The 19,558-nt window shown below is 49.8% G+C and overlaps 6 protein-coding genes across 6 annotated transcripts; 5 read left to right on the top strand and 1 right to left on the bottom strand.

Annotated features, from left to right (window-relative positions):
• Positions 1 to 546: 546 nt before the first annotated feature.
• Positions 547 to 1,257, top strand: PPTG_24051 (hypothetical protein; the record flags this gene model as incomplete). Its single annotated transcript, XM_008914938.1, has 2 exons — positions 547 to 891; positions 949 to 1,257. The coding sequence occupies 2 exons, from the start codon at positions 547 to 549 to the stop codon at positions 1,255 to 1,257; spliced, it is 654 nt and encodes a 217-aa protein (XP_008913186.1).
• Positions 1,258 to 3,157: 1,900 nt separating this feature from the next.
• On the top strand, positions 3,158 to 5,972 carry PPTG_24050 (hypothetical protein; the record flags this gene model as incomplete). The annotated part of the gene is made up of 4 exons (XM_008914937.1): positions 3,158 to 3,242; positions 3,305 to 4,509; positions 4,859 to 5,588; positions 5,653 to 5,972. 4 exons carry the CDS (start codon positions 3,158 to 3,160, stop codon positions 5,970 to 5,972), a joined length of 2,340 nt encoding a protein of 779 aa, XP_008913185.1.
• A 4,511-nt stretch (positions 5,973 to 10,483) lies between these two features.
• On the top strand, positions 10,484 to 11,953 carry PPTG_17223 (hypothetical protein; the record flags this gene model as incomplete). Its single annotated transcript, XM_008914936.1, has 5 exons — positions 10,484 to 10,654; positions 10,722 to 10,840; positions 11,217 to 11,253; positions 11,360 to 11,646; positions 11,686 to 11,953. The coding sequence occupies 5 exons, from the start codon at positions 10,484 to 10,486 to the stop codon at positions 11,951 to 11,953; spliced, it is 882 nt and encodes a 293-aa protein (XP_008913184.1).
• A 2,404-nt stretch (positions 11,954 to 14,357) lies between these two features.
• On the bottom strand, positions 14,358 to 14,717 carry PPTG_24049 (hypothetical protein; the record flags this gene model as incomplete). The annotated part of the gene is made up of 1 exon (XM_008914935.1): positions 14,358 to 14,717. One exon carries the CDS (start codon positions 14,715 to 14,717, stop codon positions 14,358 to 14,360), a length of 360 nt encoding a protein of 119 aa, XP_008913183.1.
• Positions 14,718 to 17,317: 2,600 nt separating this feature from the next.
• On the top strand, positions 17,318 to 17,680 carry PPTG_24048 (hypothetical protein; the record flags this gene model as incomplete). Its single annotated transcript, XM_008914934.1, has 1 exon — positions 17,318 to 17,680. The coding sequence occupies one exon, from the start codon at positions 17,318 to 17,320 to the stop codon at positions 17,678 to 17,680; it is 363 nt and encodes a 120-aa protein (XP_008913182.1).
• A 147-nt stretch (positions 17,681 to 17,827) lies between these two features.
• Positions 17,828 to 19,552, top strand: PPTG_17222 (hypothetical protein; the record flags this gene model as incomplete). Its single annotated transcript, XM_008914933.1, has 9 exons — positions 17,828 to 17,839; positions 17,915 to 18,007; positions 18,091 to 18,162; positions 18,230 to 18,328; positions 18,444 to 18,542; positions 18,668 to 18,766; positions 18,894 to 18,992; positions 19,063 to 19,480; positions 19,518 to 19,552. The coding sequence occupies 9 exons, from the start codon at positions 17,828 to 17,830 to the stop codon at positions 19,550 to 19,552; spliced, it is 1,026 nt and encodes a 341-aa protein (XP_008913181.1).
• Positions 19,553 to 19,558: the final 6 nt, after the last annotated feature.

The following is a 19,558-nucleotide window of genomic DNA, read 5'->3' as shown; positions in this document are numbered from 1 at the left end:
GCATCCTCCTCTGTAGGAGTTTCCTAACTGCTCGTTCTTCCTTCGTACTCCGTTGTTGCCCTCCTTCGCATTCTTCTGGAGCCGCTCGTCGTCCCACTCTTGCTGCGACGTTTCAAGATCTCCTCTCAATCTCCTCCGAGTTCCGACATACTCTAATCGCGGCCATCGCAGTCCGTCGCCTGTGCGTCAACGCCGCCGCTCACGCTCCGTTCAACGACTCCGTTCCCGTTCTCGCTCGGGCCCGCGCCATCGCCCCCGTTCTCACTCGAGCCGCGACACAGCTCCCGTTCTCGTTCTGGATCACTCCCGCTCTCGTTCTGCTTCACGGGCACGTCGTCGCCGCTCCCATTCCCTTCGCTGCGTCACCTCCCGGAGACGCTGCTCTCGTTCTGTTTCTTGTGGTCATTCGCCGCAGGGGCATCATGTCACTAGTGTTGCCACCTTCCGGCCTACGGACAACGAGGCCCGTGTCCTCAACACAGCCCGGGTGGGCCCTCGCCCAGCATGGGACGCTGCAGGTAATGATGAGTTCTCTCGATTTCGCGCATGTCTCCGCAAGATAAGGTGTGCGCCATGCTCCAACACGAGCGTTTTCGCAACCGTTACCACATAACGAAGGTGGCCGTCAAGATGTTGTACGCGGTTAATTTCCACTCACGCCCCATTGATCACTTCTTATCCTCTGAGGATCCTTCAACCTTCCACCAAGACCGCACAGTCGTCCATGACGACGGTCAATGGGGAGGCGTGGAGCCCGGTCCCCGCTTCCATATCCGCCAGGCGGACCAGCTTCATCATGTCCTTCACGTTATCCAGGATGCGACAGCAGAATGGTATCCGGCCGATGTTGCTGCCATTTTTCGCGCCGTTCACGGTGATGCAGTACACCAGGTACCGCACCGGTCCCCCCCCCCTTCTGTAGTCCATGCATGGTGCAATCTCTACCAGGCCGTGTTTGAGGGACTTTGCAACGTTGTGCTCTACCGGGTCGACAGCCGCGACTTTATGGAGCGGGCGTTGCGGATCCTACGGCCTAAGTCGCGAGAATACCAGCATTTTTATGTTCATCGTGTCCTGCGCGACGCGATGATGCGAACGGTTTTCGATTCACATGGCCCAGGGCCTCGGGCTACTGAGCCACGCCATACTCGGGAACACCTCCCCAAGCGCAGGGAACCCATCCACGACCGAGTCGTGGGGGACGTCATTCCGAGCGAACTGTTATCCCACCCGCTACTCGGGATCAGATCCCGCTGATGAATGGTACCCAAATCTGCATTCGCTACCAAACTGCGGTTGGCTGTATTTCACCTCGCTGCCCACACGTCCATCGCATGCATCAACTTCCACCGGACGTGCTTCGCTGGACGACAGATCGTCATGGTCCACTCAAGGGTGGTCGTCCACAGCATAGTTGATGCTGTGGGGGCGGTGTTACGTCAAGTCTTGTTGGTTCCATAAAAATGACTACCCGGGAGCTGTCCATCCTGAGTCATCTGATCCGCTACCGCTTCGTGTCCTCGGTGGCCTCGTTATCAAGTCATCCGGTGATGTCCACGTCGTGCCGACCGGAGCGTGTCACGACGGACGCTCGGCAACTTCCGTTTGCCTTCGAGTTTCGGGTCTCCCGCACGTGCACCATCGCTGGCCGCAGTCGTTGCATCCCTGCGGACGTATTTTCTCACCTCCAGGAGGCGTGTCAGCGTTTGAATATCCCGTTTCCCATCGACCGGGTTTTTATGGCGGCCCGCCATGGGCGCTTACGACTTCCGGAAGAGGACGCTCGTTTTTTTACGCTCTCATTACCAGCTCTGAGCTGGGTATAGACGGTATCCTCGAGATGTTTCGGGGTCAGACCCCTTCCGACTACCGGCCGAACAAGGCATTGCGACCATGGCTTTTTCGCCTACATTTTTCATCTTACCCCCAATTGGACTTGCTTTGTGATATCGCGGAGCACGGCCTGGTACCCCGTTGGGTTAGCCCCGCTACTCGTCAAGGGGTCCGACCCGTACCTGATAACTACTTGGGCGCCGTCTCGGGTGCTCCAGTTGTGATTGACAAGCTGCTTATCGACTATTAGAGCGCTGTCTAAATAGAAAAGTGATCTATTTTGCGGTTACCTCGTTTTTTCTGTAACTGAAAAAAATGAGGCAGAAGAAATCGTTGGTATGTCCGAGTCCCGCAGTTGCTTTCTAGACAACCGCTTTCCACGGCGTTCATCAAACGGAACCATAAGAAATGGCCAAATCTTGAATCCAGCGTCGGCCAGCCAGTTAATGCCTGGAGGGCACAGATATCTCGCGCGAAGTCCAAGTACTTCAGACTGGTTCCACATTGATTGATCTGAGTTGCTGCCCGAAAAAACTCCAATGCATCGAAACTTCCCACGGAAATCAATAGCTGGCAAACAGTTGTAAGACGTTTTGCCATTCTTGTCGTAGAAGCCATTTGTGCGCGTTAAAAAATCTACATGTTAGCGTCAGACAAGATATCAAACCAGCCGCATACCATGTGATCGCGCGGGCGTCTCGTTATAATGATTGTTTCATCAAAGATGCACGCGACATCAGGAAAATTACTTCTACGTTCAACAAAGCCTTCCACCAGTTCCTGCCATTCCTCTAGTGCTGTCGGGGCTGGGAAATAGATGAGGGTGAACTGGGACGTGATGAAAGGCGTCCGCGATATCCGCGACCATGGCGTAAATAGCACACCCCGGGAACCGGCGACGAAGATCTCGGATCCGGACCGCAATCGACAGAATGGGATCCCAGGTGGTATCTGGAGATAACGTGAAGTCCGTGTAATCGTTGGCCGAATGGCCGCTTGGAGCGGACAGATCATGAATTATCCGGCCATCAAGGTGGAGGGGTTTGTCTTGTCTTTCTTCGGGACCAAAGCGAACGCGCTCGAATGGAAGAGAGAGTGTCCTGGACCAACGTGGCAATCGAAGCGAGAAGGCAGCGACCTTTGTAAGAGCGCTGTCCAAATAGAAAATCAACAATTTTTTCCCGCCTATTTTTTCTTGTAAGTAGCGTTAGGAAAAACGAGGTGGCCAAAGCACCTCATTATAAAGCGGCGAAAACAAATAGGTTCGGCGCCTCTTTTTGAGAGCAGAGACTGATTTTTTAAGTTGAAGATCGAGCGCGGAGTGATGGAGGAGTTAGCACGCTTGGGAGATGGCGCGCTGCTGGCGATAGGCGGCGCAGATGACGCGCAGCCGATGGACGTCGATGAAGGTATGTATGGGTCTGCATGCTAGCGGTGCAAGAGCGGCATTAACGGAAGCGGTGTGCTGCAGAAGTAAACGATTACGACGATGATTTGATAGAGGAAGAAATGTTGGTGCTGTGCATGCTGATGAACATCCTGCTGATGGTGTCCCTGAGCCAATTGGACGGAAGATCAATTCGAGGGCCTATTCAGGAGCACGTTGTCATTCAAACAGACTTTTTTCCCAAGCTGAAAGCGCGGCGTTCTCCTACCGCCTACAAGAAGACGTTGCGGTGCCTACCAGATTTCTTTGATGGGCTAGTTCGACTACTGGGGCCATTATACTATCGCAAATATGGTCTCCCAGGGCAAAACACACAGTATCATTTCGATTTCGGGCTTGCAGCACTATTGGCATACTACGGGAATAGCTGTGGTATTGACGGGGATGGAATTGGTGGAGCTGCAGCACAGTTAGGGATGTCAAGGACCGTTGCCGGCGTCTATATCAAACGGCTAGAGGATGTTCTCTATGAAATGATGCCAGACGTCGCCATGCGTCCGCGTTTGGGGGCAAGTTACCGCTCTCCAACCATGGCATTGTCTCCGGCATGGCCATCTTTGGCTGGACTGCGTCACCAGGTTTTTTCGCCGTTTTCGGGAAGGCGGTTCGACATTATCAATGCACAGGGTCATCCATCGTGCTGGGTTATAGTACCGTTCTGGATCTTCCAGTGGGTTGACGATATTCTTCTCGTTGAGGCCGACATTGGGGACCGCCTTCAGAAGGCCGAGAAGCGTCTCAGAGACGGTGTGAAACTCGTGTTTGGATCTGATGGCAGGCATGAGGGCAAGTTCACAACGTGGTCGCGTGTCTTTCATGCCGTAGGCACTGACTGGAACATTCCCGGTGAATCAATCTCGGTGCCTCAAAGGAAGATCGAGAAAATGCACAGGGTGGTCTCGAAGACGAAGGCGAAGAAATTCTTGTCACGGGAACAACTAGATTGTGTGGTGGGGGTGCTGGGGCATATTATCAGCTTCATCCCGGTCACAAAGCCGTTTATACAAAGGTTGGTGGCTGTTCAGACACGCTGTCGCAGCAGTCACAAATCGGGCGTGGCGATGTCAGACTTCCTTCAGAAGGATCTGGAGTGGTGGGAAGACCTGGTCCTCCAAAACAACTTGAGTAGCATTCCCATGCGGCTGTTCGATCACAACAAATCCATCAACGACATATGGCTGGTAGAACTGGAGCCTCAACACGTCATAATCTCCAACATGAATCTGGGAGTGCGGCTTTCGAACGGCTCACACCAACGCCCTGGGCATGGATGCCGTTGTAGCCAAAGCACTGAACTCGGTGGTCCACAAATAGGGCATGGCCTTAACGGTGATCAACACCTGGTATCACGTTGTGCTTCATAGCAACCGCCACTGGATCGCCCGACTGGTTGACAAGATGAACTGCCGATCAATCGAAGGACAAGACGAGTTACACCAGTGCACTGAGCCAGGCTCAGCATCGGATACATATTTCGACGCACACCTTATCTCGCAGCATGGATGGAGTATCAAGATGCGACCTTCACAGAAGCACTAACGATTTTTATGCTCAACATAAAATGACCGACGAGGACAGTTTGAAGCGAAGGCACAACAACTCAAACAGGCTGCAGTCGCAGACGGCACCCTCGGACGATACCGCAAGAATTTCAAGTTCTGGGAGTCATTCTGCAAAGAGTTCGGACTGCCGGTATGGATCGACAAGCTGCACAGGGCAGAACAAGCAAGAATTGTCGGGCTATTCGCCGGTCTGTGTGCTTCAGAAGGTTACAACCGATCCAAGGTGGGAAACAAATTTCAGACCTTCGACGGTAAAATGGCAGCAGTGGCATTCGCCCACAAGGCAGTTCGGAACGCCAAGCTTGATTACCATGATCCAGAATTTGAGGTCATCGCTCAAGGATACAAACGCTCGAACAGTCAGGTGGACCTGAAACAGCCAGTTATTGCACAGATGCTGCTCAAAATGCGCGAAGTGCTAGGTACACCGGACGAACGAGGCGAACTTATGTGTGGATCCATCATCTTGCCCTTCTTCTTCCTGGATAGAAGCTCAGAGCTTTGGGGGTCAGTGACGATCGACAGATCGACGGGACAGGAGAGGGTTCACTGCATCAAGGTTAGCAACGTGAAGTTACTGGACAAGCATGGTGACCCGGTAGACCCTGAGGCCACCAACGCTACGTCGGTGGAAATACGGTTCGAATCGCACAAGGGAGACCGAGTCGGACAAGGCTCGACTATCAGCATTATCGATCCAAGGACCCAACGTTATGCCCAGGGCAGCAGCCCAGGGCTGTCTACGTGTCAGAGCGAAGTGAGTTAACGAAGGCGTGAAGCTGGGGCCATACATCACATCAGTCTCGCCAGGCGAGACGACCAAGAAACTACGCGTCAGCCAGCTAATCAAGGGCACAGCCCCGGGCTTGGGTCTTAATCCAAAAGACTATTCATCACACTCGCTTCGTATTGGAGGCGCCTGTGCCTTACTGGCAGCAGGCAAGAGCGACCTCGTGATTCGACTGATGGGACGATGGTCGAGTAGGTGCTTCACCGTGTACACTAGGCTCAAGCCGGGCATGATTCGAGACGTGGCAAGCAGTATGATCAAGGCTTCGACCTGGGAGTTCCATGAACCAAACTCCATACAACTTGAGGGGGATTCCAGCGAGCCTACATCATTGAGCTAATCAAGTCTACTTGCCCCATTTGCAGTGTTGGAACGAAGGGGGAAAGTGGTCAGTTAAGTACGAGGGAACCGAGCTGAACCATGGGCTTCCGAACCGCGACAGAACGGAGAATTCCAGCCATTCGCCGTTCAGCCCGCCAGAACTCAGAGCCCAGGACAAGAACTCACGAAGACGCAGCCAGGCTGCATAGGAAAATAATTCTCTTCCAACGGGCTTGATTAGCGAGTAGAATGTCCTCATAGGATGGGTTTTCCACCTTTGATAAGGTTTATTTCATCAGAGGGCATAGAAGTAGGGGATTCCAGCGAGCCTAACTCATTGGGCTAATCAAGTCTACTTGTCCTATTTGCAGTGTTGGAACGAAGGAGAAAAATGCTCATGATCCGTTTGTTGTGTGTTTTCCTGCTTTCAAGCTTATATGCTCACGAACTACAATTGAATTAATCGGTTTGGGGCGAAACTAAATACCTTTCTGAATTGCGGATAAGTTCATGCGAAAAGGTTTTCCAGGAGCGCCGGTGTAGAGCCTAATGCAAGCTGGGAAAACGATAATTTCTCGGCGAGTAAACATTTTTTGTACCTTCCAGTTATGCTCAATGTAAAAATCATGTGTTAACAGTGTGTGGCAGATATGAGATAGTATTTTCATAGAACGATCCCTAATATCGAGGTACCCCTCGCAACCACCTTCCATCAGCTTGGGGTTCTAATCGGCGAGCCTAAGTCACACGAGACAATATTATTTCTAGTGTTAACCTTTATCCCCCAGGTCGAATTCATACGAGTACCAAGGATTTGATCATACGAGTATGAGATCGACAGATAGATTAGTATGTGGGGTTTGCATAACATACGGAAGGTGTAAAAAGGTCAGGTTACGCTTTTGCGAGGTGAACGCTATGGCATCCGGCCGGCGTTTGGTCCATAGATACACGGCGCTCTGGGTCAGAGCACTTTACACAGTAGAAATAAATCCTTCGTGCTGCATTCACCACAGGGCCGCTGTGCTCGCGAACCTCATTCTTGAGCTGGTGAGGAAAATCAATGAGAGCCTTAACGTGGTGAGAGCTGAGCTCGTCGAGGTACTACTATCAAATCCATTGTTGACAACCCGCTGCGCCTAGTCCTAGATGCTGAAAGCTCGTTGTTGGTGAACTGGTATAGCCAACTGAGAAACAAAATCACTAAAATCTAGTGATGCTCCATGGATCACATTGTGGCTGTGCGCTAGGTAGTTATCCACGATCACCATATCGTGCTAAACAATCGGTGAGTCTAGTTGCTTGTGATATTTTTGTCACTCCAATGCCAGGATGCCTTGACGGTAGTGGCCGTGCACGCCAACTGTTTGGAACTTAAAAAGAACAGCTCTATCATTTCGGAACGATTGATTCTTTTTTCGTAGCGCAAAGCTTCCACTATACTATCTCATTGAATCAACGATGACAAGATCGAATGGATTAGTTCCAGGCAGCACCGTTCCTTTGTTAGATATAATCGATATTGGCTTTCGATACTGCCCAGCATAATGCATCTATTTGTTTGTTGTGTTTGGTTGTGCACGAAACCACCGTGAACTACCCACGGGGTGGAGACGAATCGAACTACTGCTTGAAGTTTTTTTTATTTTTGGATACTGAACAGTAGCTGTTTTGGCGATGCCCATAAAATAAGCCCAAACGGTCATCGAGTTCAATAAGAGTCTTTACTGAGGCAAAGGCACCATCGGCAACTATAGTGCGGCCTGTTTCTTTGTATGGTTCAGCTAGCCAAAGTACAAGGGCTGTTCCCTTCTCCGTTTTCACGAGCATACGGTTTAGCACGCTGACGCGGTGCACCTTCAACTAGCTCGAGCCCAAATGAAACACTACTTTCACCATCTGCAATTGACGTGAGCTGAGTCCCTTTGCCCTCATGCTTACGTGCTATCTTCGTATTGTAAGGAAGGCCGTCGTGACCGTATCTATTCTCCCGCCCTTTCTGGATACTCATGCACTCGTCGACTCAGAGGATGTTACCAGGGCAAACAACACGTGTTCTCCTTTCATTGAAGCCGTCAACAAAAGGACGAATAGGTTTCTAAGGATCTTTGTCGACACCAGCATCTGCAGATGCCATACAAGACATTATTTCATCAAAACAGCGACGCCTCATATCAAATCGACCGATATTCAGTGAGGTATCAACGTAACCTTCCTTTTCATCCTATGGCCAATATGTAGAAGGTAGCCCCGATCGAGATTCAAGTGCCACGGTCAGCGAATCCCGATCCAGGTAAACCGTTCCCCCTGGTTGAATTATTCTCTGCTACTGTCGAGCCAGATTGGCGTTGGTAAATGCAATTGTGTTGCTCAAAGTTTGCATAGGGTACACCAGATTGAAGTAATTAGCAAACGTGCATTCGACAATTACTCCTATTGAGAAGCGCGTTGGGCGTGGCTGCGCACGTGTAGTGCAGCGGAATCAGCAATAATCTGCGAGATTGCTGAATCCGACCACCACCAGTACGTAGACACCGACTAACGGAGATGGTCCCCCGGTGGTCTTTGATCGGCTGAACTTGTTTACCTTGTATTCCCGTCAGAATCTGGCTACTCTGGTAACAACAGAGAAGTTCAAGTGAGTGAAGCTTGAAAGTTTTGGCGAGACGTGGGGGTTGTGTGGAGAAGTAGTGAAGATCTTCACTATACGTCCGATGTAGAGTCCAGATCACAAGCGAGTACTTCGAGCTTGTTGGGTCTGGCGATGTTGATCTGGGATCTTGACCGTAGGCTGCATTGAGGGTGTGTTTCTTTGAGTTTCCTTTCCGTCGTGCTTGCCGCTTCCAATAGCGGGATCTTGATAGTTGAGAGTCGATAGATACTCCAGGTCAAGCAGTAAATCCGGTTAACCTCCTTGATCTGCACTTGTGAGGAAACGTTCACTAGGTGGTGTGATCTGGCCAAACTATTATCCAAGTATCACAACCAACATTACATATGCTATTCCCGACCTTGACTGAGCTTGATAAGGCCAATGTCGTTCCGGCAGGAAGTGTGTAACACAATGCAAATTCGAGTATGATTTGTAGTTAGGTCCTATACACCAACTATCCCTACCAGCACAACCCCTTGATCCCTTTTCTTCAGCTATGTAACCGCTCTTCCTTGTTGTTCTTCGTCGTCCAACTGTTCTTGGCACCGGACCTTGGCTGATCTGCAACGTAGTCCTCGTCTTAAGGCTGGAGTTTTGGCGGATCTCTCCAGATCATGACACAAACAATCCAGATCATGATGATCTTGGTCACTCAGGGTTTGTCGAGTCAGGATTCATCTTGCTCCAGAAGTCCTCATAATGATCTTCCACATGCTGATCGTCCTTGATCTGGTGTCACCGTCCGGGATTCGCAGCCTTACCGTTGGATCGAGGTAGACCTCTCCGAATCAGGACATCTGCACTCCAGATCCTGATGATCTAAGTCATCCAGAACATGTTGAGGCAGGACCTGTCTTGATTTCGCTTATCCGTACCTTTACCATCACCTTCCAACGCAAATCAATCCAATCTAGGCCCAGGACCCACTTATACATACTCAAGAATTCAGGATCTGCGACGTCGGCTCCTGGATCGTCAGGATCACGTTCTGTCATGTCGGGATCTGAACTGCTTGACTCCGATCGGGGTCCACCAAATTGTCTTAACACAAAATCTTGATGCTTCTCCGATTATCTGTGTCGCTGGCCACCCCTCCCTGTACGTGTTTACAATGTCTGCCATGTCCACCGTCTAGACCCGAGATGCTTTGCTTCTGAACGTCAATCCTAGAAGCAGCTTATTAATATTTTGTCCAATTAAATCATATGAAAACGAGCTCAAGCGACCAAAGGACTCGGACTCCCCTCGCAAAGGTGAATAGTCCACGAACAATAAAACCCGCGTGCTGTGATTTAAAGGTTTTACGGCTTGCCTGTTTCTGTGGGAGCCGGGCTCCCGCCGAGCTCGTCGGATGCGTGATTCTATAGGTGCATTGAGATTTCTCGCTTCGTCGACGAAGCGAGAAAGATTTGCATTTACCTCACCAATAGTTTCCGTCTCGACGTGCATAGAACGTGTAGATTTGGCACTGTAAGGAGCCGCTAAATCGGGACGTGGATCGTGGTCGGATCACGCGCTCTACTTCAGATTGAGAAACAAGCTGATGGAAAACGCGGCACGTTGGTGGGTTAACCTCAAGCAAGACTAACAGTGGAAGAAAACACGTGAACGAGCCCGAAGAAGGCGCTTTTTTACGTGGTTGGATAAGTCTATAGTAGAATGGAGAGTGAACATGAGAAGAATGATGCCGGGAGAAGCATACGCAGATTTTGTGGCAGCATTACGGATGTGATTGGACGAAATAAAGTAAGTGAAAGAGTTTTATTGGCACAGTTCTACTGGAATCTAGACAAGATACCAAGAAACTCATCAGACAGCGACCTAAACCACGAACATTGGAGTTGGCCGTGGATAAGGCCAACGACATTGATGATCCTATGGATAACATTGCGCAAGGGATGTTTAATATCAGCCAGCTGTGGGCGACAGTTTCGAGCTCATATTTTGTCCCAGTTGACGGAACAACCGGTCAGACGGTAATGATTCCAGGAATTGGCGGCATCAGCTTGCCAACGGAGATGTGGGAGGCGCGGCAACAGCTGAAGACGGTGCTGGCGCTGTGGCACTCTTTACTAACCCACTGAGAGTCTTGGAATGAATATTCCAGACCCCCAGTGGGTTGGGGAGCTAGGATGTCCCAGCGAGTCGAGTATGGAATGGGAAGTTCTGGTACGAGCGAAAGATGCCCAACCGGAATCGCTATTCCGAACGTCCAGTTGGAGCTCGACCGAAGGGTACGAATGTGGTAGAGTGCTTTTTGAAAAATGAGATGATGGAATATGATGGATGGGCATTGTTCCGGATTAGTGAGGTGACCAACCTGGACATGGCAATGTTGAAGTAGTTTGGACTTGAGAGTGATAGATTGGGACGAAGGGCGCCGCGATGGAGTCAGACATGACGACGGCGACGCACAAGAATGCCTGGATCAAGTAAATCAGGATATGACGAGGAATGATCCGACAAATCCGAGATATCGGGTTGCCAAGTGGAGATTTACTATATAAGAGGATGGACTTCGAAGATCTCGAGCTTGGGCGACTATATCAAGGCGATTGCGTAAATGATCAAACGTTGTCAAGAACATCGCGGGCGTTGACTCATCTGCAGTACGAGCGTGATTCTGGACACGAAGATCTTCAACAGCGTGAGCTTCACCAGATACAGAGTGAGAATCGACCCCAAGTGCAACGCAGGCAAGCCACGCAACGAAGCGAGCGCTAAGAATAAGTTGGACGCAGACGCGACCACAGACACCAGAAGCGGCGGCGGCAAGTGGCGGCAGGTGCGTGGTCACGGACACCGCAGGCTTCAAAACCGAGTGCAACTCAGAGGTGGCCAAGCCCACGACGAGAGCTGAGAACATGTGTGACGTGTGCGTGCCCAAGGACACGGCGGGCGCTGAGAACGAGCTGGACGCAGACGCGACCACAGATAGCAGGAGTGTTGGTAGCACCGAGGGCAGCGCGTGTGCGATCAGAGACTTCGAAAGCTACTGCAGCGGGTGCATGGCTAAGGATACGGTTGTCGCTGCGGACAAGTGAGACGTGTGTACCAAATACACAACGAGCGTCGGCAGCCAGGGCAGTGTGTGCGTGGCCAAGTACACGAGGAGCGTTGAGAACAAGTTCATCGCGCGTGTGACCAGAGAGACCGCGAGTCTCAACACTAAGTGCAGCCTGTTTGTGGTCAAGTCCACGAAGGGCCTTGAGAAGAAGTTGGACGCAGGCGTGACCCCGGACGTAACAACCTGCGACAGCAAGTGCATCGTGTCCTTGACCAAGCGCACGACGCTCGCTGAGAACAAGTGCGGAGCAGGTGCGAACACAGGTTCCAGCTGGCGCTGAGAATAAAAGCGTGAGAAGGACGCAGCGAACTTTAAGAACACGTTCTGTGTGGTGAACACGAAAAGCGCTGGTGGTAACACGGGCGCAACCAAGAGCGCGTCGAGCGCTAAGGACAAGTACTTGACGCAGGGCGGGTGAGAATTCAGCAATAGACGGTGTCTGCTTTTACGGTTCTAATACGTTGAATTACTTCCTGATTAAAATGGCAACCGTGCAACCTCCTGTCACGGTTCAAGAAGCTATTGCAAACTTTATGATGCCTCCTGGGTTTCAACTACGTCCTTCAACCACCTCTCAGACATCGTTTATTTACGAGTGGGGCGTTCGAGTGGAGTTCACGGAGAATGATAAAACTCATCTAAGTTGGGTTTGCTTAGCCGAGGCAAGCTGCAGAACGTCAGGGATTATTCTATTTTTGCTTTCAGCGCGTCGGACCTCTCACGTTCAACTTCTTCTCAAGGCCCTTCGTGGACTTGACCACAAACAGGCTGCACTTAGTGTTGAGACTCGCGGTCTCTCTGGTCACACGCGCGATGAACTTGTTCTCAACGCTCCTCGTGTACTTGGCCACGCACACACTGCCCTGGCTGCCGACGCTCGTTGTGTATTTGGTACACACGTCTCACTTGTCCGCAGCGACAACCGTATCCTTAGCCATGCACCCGCTGCAGTAGCTTTCGAAGTCTCTGATCGCACACGCGCTGCCCTCGGTGCTACCAACACTCCTGCTATCTGTGGTCGCGTCTGCGTCCAGCTCGTTCTCAGCGCCCGCCGTGTCCTTGGGCACGCACACGTCACACTTTTTCTCAGCTCTCGTCGTGAACTTGGCACACACGGCTGCAATTATTCTCGTTATGCGGATGGTGTATGCTCTAACTTTGACTTAAATCCTCCAATACGGTGCCATGCTAGCGAGCAGGAACTGACGGCAAGACACGTGAGGCGAGCACAACGTTCGATCGAGAGCGCTGTGCTCGCAGCTCTCGTTCTTAACGGCAAGAGCAAAAAAAACTTATTTGTTGAACTCTTACAATAGTGTACGAATTCTCAATGTTTGGATTTTCTGCTCGTGTATCCATGAGCTCGTCGGATGCGTGTGTAGAATGGCATTTTCCACCTGTAGAAATAGCGTTCCGTCGTCCTCTTCCCGATCCACGTGGTTCATAGTGCAGCGTAGTAAATCATTTTAACCCGAACAAAGGCGGTACGCGACCGAGAAGTCCTCATACGAGCCCTCATCACCTGTCCTCCATAGTTCTCCCCATGGCTTGCGGGCATGGCGCCGCGCAGTATTCTCGTCCAAATCTTTTCTCAGGAAATGTGCCTTCAAGGGTGTCGTTTTACTATGGTATTTTTTTAATAATTCAGGAGTTTTAAGTTCTCTTGGTTTAGTTGTCATATTGTATGTTCTACTCAAAATTGTCATGGGCGGTTCTTTGAATGAATCTCCCCCAAATCGCCCAGCATATACAATTCCGTATACTGACCCGTTTAAGTACGAAATAAGGTGGGTTCTACTAATGACTTGGTTTTGTATGTGGGCGATTGTCCTCCCGCTCCTCAAACAGACCCAAATCGGCAAATTTGGACGGAATTCACAATACACTAATATTAGTTGCCGCGCCATTTCAAGTAGTGGGCACACTCTATGTTTTAGTAAGTGCATACTATTTATTCTTGCAGTGATTGTGAGCTCTTTCGTGTGCCAATTTCCAGTCTTTCTCCAAAACTCTACTACAGAAAATCCCTTCGGAGTTATTCCTGTACTAGTCGAGCAGCACTGGCGTGTTGCTAATTCGGGCGATCATCTAAAACTCTGTATATACACAGTTTTGGCGCGCGCCCCTTCACGTAAGCTTTTCACTGGAAATGGTGGCCAAGATGAAGACAAGCACGTCCGCAGGAAGCAAGCAGAGATCGGCAAAAGACGCTTCCTTTGCGCCTGTGTCAAACGCACGTATGTGCATCAATAGATCTTAACTATAAAATCCATTCATACTATCTAAGTGCGATGATTTTGTCAAATCGAGTTGTAAAAACTACAAACAACTCCAAATGTAGCTCGAGTGTTCCAAGTGCGACGAAAGGAATAGTTTATGTCTTCAATGAAGCGAAGGCTGGCGGCGAATCAGTAAAAGAAACTGGCGCAGGCCCCGCCGTACACGACGACAAACCGCAAGACTGCGCAACACGTGCTTGTGCAGTCAAAGCTGCGAAGTTGCAACACCGTAAGGTCTATCGTCGTGCCGTATTAGAGATTTTGTTCGTCTAATTGTTCCTCGTGCTTATGGCAATATAGGTAAGGCTGTTCTAGCGATTCGCGTGCGTCAAGCTGCATATGCACGCAGCTTCAAAAAAAGGAAATTTTCGCTACATCAGCTCGTTTTGCTCGTCATCACTCGCGTCATGAGAGCCACCTTGATCGGCCAAGCGCGCGCTTTCCAGAGTCAAAGTCAGGAAATTTTTCGATGAGGCCAGGTTTCGTAGCAGCGACAGACTGCAGGCATCCCTGCAGCAACTCGTGGTAAAATGACAGCGAATGGATTTTCCTGAACTTGTACAGGTTCCCCACCTCGAAGCAAGGCCTTCCAGTAGAGCGGTTGTTAGGGTCCCAAACCGTCAGTTTGAACACTCGGGTGTCACGTAGGTCGTTTTTGTCGAGCATGTTGATATATCCCTTGAGATGGTTTTTCATGAAGCCATCCACTAGACCAAGACGCGTTCCGCGATTGTTATCAAGACGTGAAATGGACTCCACGACCATGATAGCCGACACGTTTTGGGTTGTGGGAGGGAATTATGCGCTTCCAAACGAACGCAACTTCTTCACGGACACAAACTGGTGTCTAACCTCGGCGATTAGGCGACGTGCTTCGTTCTCGTCATCGCTGTTGTTGTTGTTGTATTCTCCCGCCATAATACCTTTCTGCAATCCACTTCACAGAGATAAATGAAAAGTGAACTCTGCGATAATAAAAATACCTGGTTCTATGACATTACTCAACTTTTCGACCGGTTTGTAGGACAAACAGAGTACAATATTTGGGTCGCTATAAAACGAACCTATACCCACTTCAAGCCATTGACACTTTATTGTTACGAAACCGTTTTACCGTAACCATGAAGCGTCAACAAGGAAGGTTGTAAAAACGGAATCAACTGATCAAACCGTTTGGAAAACTCATCGTACACAAATGCCAAGAGCCCACAGTGGTGTAGAGCACTTTGCCATCACCGGTACTTATGCACGCTACTGCGATGTACTAACTACAACTGGTGTGGCCGATATTTTAAGCATTAACCCAAGCCAATTAACCTTAGTAAGAGTACTCTAACTACGCTAAAGATTCTTACTACGCAGTGGGCTTAACTTGTTTGAAAAACGTTACTTAGCGTTAGCGGAAATTAGAACTACCAACCGGTGTGGCCGATATTCTAAGCATTAACTCAAGCCAATCAACCTTAGTAAAAGTACTCTAACGACGTTAAAGATTATTACTACGCAGTGGGTTTAACTTGATTGAAAAACGTTACTTAGCGTCAGCAGAAATTAGAACTACCAATTTCGTTGAAGCTCCTGACCGTTTTTGTAAGCCCTACCCTATTAGAAGCCGTTTGGAAATCGCACCGCACGCAAACGACCAGAGCCCACAGTGGTGTAGAGCACTTTGCCATCACTGGTACTTATGCACGCTACTGCGATGTACTAACTACAACTTATAATTGTAGTTGGGCTGAGCGTTCTAGAATCCGTCTACTGTCAGTGAGGTGTCTCCACCACGAGTACTTTAAATTCCACCAACTACACGTGCCGCGTTTATAGCGTGGCCATTGTTTCCTTAAAGCATTTTTCGGAATTGTGTCAAATAATTCTGTTAGTTCATGCAGAGCTCCAGTTCTCCGGAAGCTATTCGCTCTTAACCGTGCTAGAAGTATGCAGCCTCACAACGACAAACACAAGACCGCATAGCACGTGCTCGTACATTCAAAGTAGAGAAATTGCAATACCGCAAGGTTTCACCGCCATGTCCGATATTACACGGGTCTAATGCTCCTGGTGTTTAATGCTATTGGAAAGAGCCGTTGAGCCCCATTGCGGCTTTTCGGACCGGGCGTAAATACTTCAGCCGACTTTTTACCTGTGATAAATTATTGAAGGTTTAGCCTATAATTAAGATGTCAATAAGGAGTATAAGGCCACTTGCTAGCGCTACAAACCAGATAAAAAGTTCCGTTTTACGCTATTTTCTAGTGTTCCGCATTGAAGGGGCGTTTTCTATGGAAATAAAACCGGGCCTCAGTTTAATAACGTTTACCTCAAACCCTATCTCCAAGAGACGCAGAGTCCTAATCGGAAATCGTTCTTCAACTCAAGTTTTTTTTGCCCAAATTGGCCCCCAGTACGATTGTAAATTGTAGCCCTAACCCATTCTCAAAATTTATGGTTACAAGCTGTAAGAACTAAATCAGAGCTGAAATAAGAGAAACACGATTATAGAGGGGGCTTCGCCCCAATAAGGGTATTCCTATTCACGTATGTACCATAAAAATGGTTCCGAGTACCTTTCGTTTGGAACAGTGCGGCTGCAAAGTGGGGACTCGGCAGGCAATTTGTTATGTATTACTTGCTGGAACGCGGTGCCACCGTCCCTCTTCGCTAGGTGCTAGAAACACACCGGGCTTTTAGACTACCACAACTGCATCTGCGAAGAACCAGATGAAAATGATGCAATGTTCCGCCGAGCTTGCGACGATGTTATCTCGTCTGCACGTTAAGGACCCAATGTCCGTGGACGAGCTGCTGAACCCGCCGGACGAGTACATAGTTGCAGAAGATCCCACAGATGAAGATTTCTGTGGAGTTGTTGACCAAGAAATGACTGTAGATGGCTCTGAGGACGGCTCAGAAAACCTGGACGAGGACGATATGGAGCGTAGTATGTGGATTGAGGAGGACCTTGAGTCAGAAGCAATTAAAGAGCATCTCATGTGGGTCGCTAAGCTTCTGGTTCGTGCAGGCACGACTGGCGTATCGGATAGATCGGTGAGCGGACTGCGAGAAATGCAGCGCACGATCCGTGAAGAACTTGGAAGAAAGCAAGGCCACAAACACCAAAAGTCTTTGCTAGATTTCTTCGGATGTTATAACCTTTTCCATAGTTAAACACCCCAGAATAGGAATATTTGACTTCAAATGTATTCCATTTTACGATTGAGGGGTGAGAGGGAATAATATCTTGTGTTTGTAAATGACTGCTCAACGGGAACCGCTAATTTACTGCTATTGAGGAGTATTCCGTTTCTAGGGATTACTACCGAAGGGATCTTCTGTAGTACTGCGCCATCCTCCTGACACCGCGCCTGATGTGCCGCATTCGGAACAAGGCGGCAGCAAAGTTTGTGACTGCCGACGCGCCAACGAAGGAAGAGAACGATGGTGGCCGAGTATTACACAGAGAGCAGCGTCCAAGAGCTCCTTCGGCGAGTGTGCCTTGGTATCAAACACAGTTCATCCGAGTGAAGCAACTTCAAGTCGACCAGTCTAATCGACGAACACAATTCCGAAGCTACGGCGATATTGTTGCGAACCTGGTTACCAGTAGACTACTGGCAGTAGCTGCATTTGCCCGGGCTGTTTGCCGCACTGGCCGCCGCCTGTCTGAGCATAGAGGGCAATCTAAGTCACGCAAGATGATTTCCCAACATTTGCAAATACACACAGGGTGATGTATCTGTGCTGGAAGGCTCTTCTGTTCTCCTCCCACGCTGGAACGAAATGTAGCCAACGACCGCCACAAGGTAGCCTCCGTGCGGTAGCATGGCCACCTGAGGTGACAGTTCTCGATTGCGAACCGCGGCCACAAGAGAGCCGTCATGACGGGCGAGGTAAAGGGAAACCGGGTGGGGAGGGAATGAAATCATAGTCGCTCACAGCGCTCGCGTTTCTCGCATGTCATACAGGACGAGGTGATTGCGCTGCACGCAGCGTTGAAAGGCGAGATGGAGAAGAAGCTTCAGTGGCTTCAAGAGCGAGGGGTTTCGCTGGGATATAATGTATGTGCACTTGCACTTTCGCGTGAGGGGAGGAGGACAGCTCTCACGGTGCGGTGCTGCTGTTGCAATGATGTGAATGTCAGGAGTATATTGCAGGTGATTTGGCGGCGCTCCTGGAGTATATCGAGAAGAAAGAGATCACGAGTATTCGACTGGTGAGTAACGTGTGGGGATTGGCATCGACCTCAGTGTGGATCCCATCGCTGACTGATGAGGGAGCAGGACGAGCTGAACAAGACGTGGAATGCGTTCGGCGAAGAAACTGTTGAAGAGATCAAGTCGTTGGTCGCAGGCGGTGCAGACATCGACGCGAGGAACGAGGTGCGTTTTGTGGGGTATTGTGGCGGTTGTGTATGCATGTGTGTGTTGTGATGTTGGGCCGTGTCTGACTCCGATTTGTGGTGTTGTTTCTCTCTTGGCGAATGGGATAATGAAGGATGGCTGGACCGCGCTCCATTATGCGGCACAAAACGGCAATACGGATGTTGTGTCGTTGCTGTTGGATCGAGGCGCCGACGTGAATGCTGTTGAGGAGGTATGTATTGACGTCGACAGTGTGGAGTGCTGTGGCGGTGGTGTATGCATGCGTGTTCTGATGTTGGGCCGTGTCTGACTCCGATTTGTGGTGGTGTTTCTCTCTTGTCGAATGTGCTAATGCAGGGTGGCTGGACCGCGCTCCATTATGGAGCATCTAATGGCAATGCAGATATGGTATCGTTGTTGTTGGATGGAGGCGCCGACGTGAATGCTGTTGAGAAGGTATGTATTGACGTCGACAGTGAGGAGTGCTGTGGCGGTGGTGTATGCATGTGTGTGTTCTGATGTTGGGCCGTGTCTGACTCCGATCTGTGGTGTTGTTTCTCTCTTGTCGAATGGGATAATGCAGGATGGCAGGACAGCGCTCCATTATGCGGCTGAATACGGCAATACGGATGTGGTATCATTGTTGTTGTATCGACGCGCCAACATTGATGCAGTTGATAAGGTCAGTCAATGCTGATCGTAGTTTTACCTTTGTCGGTACTCATGTCTGAGATTGTAATTCGTGTGAATAGGAGAACCATAGTCCGCTCATCGGCATGATCTGGACAATTTCGAAAGAGGATCTAGATGAAAAAATTGCCGTTGCACGTTTACTCCTATCAAGTGGATCGAATCCGAACTATTTATCTGTATCGGTCGCCAAGGCGTCTCTGGAACAACACCGGATGGGACTACTGGCGTGTGCGCATCATTGGCACGATTGCTATGAGAAGGGTAAACCATTGACAAAGATTCCGTCGGAAGTCATTGAAGGCGGCGAGGACGCGGTCAGGACTTTTCTTGACGATTTGGAGAAGACTTCTGTGGATCAACTTGTCTATCGGTCCAAGGTCTGTATCGTCGGTCCAAGCACCTGGGGCAAGACAAGTCTTGTCAAGTCGATGACTAAGAACGAGCCGTTGCCCGAGAATATTGAAGACCGAACCATCGGTATCGACCTGTTTCCGTTTACATTCAAGGAGAACAGCAATGATGGAACGACGTCGAAACAGCACGATGTGACATTCT

The sequence above is a fragment of the Phytophthora parasitica genome (genome assembly GCF_000247585.1).
Source record: "Phytophthora parasitica INRA-310 unplaced genomic scaffold supercont2.65, whole genome shotgun sequence".
Lineage (NCBI taxonomy): Eukaryota > Oomycota > Peronosporomycetes > Peronosporales > Peronosporaceae > Phytophthora > Phytophthora nicotianae.
The sequence above is the reverse complement of the archived record's forward strand: the minus strand, read 5'-3'. Positions and strand labels throughout refer to the sequence as shown.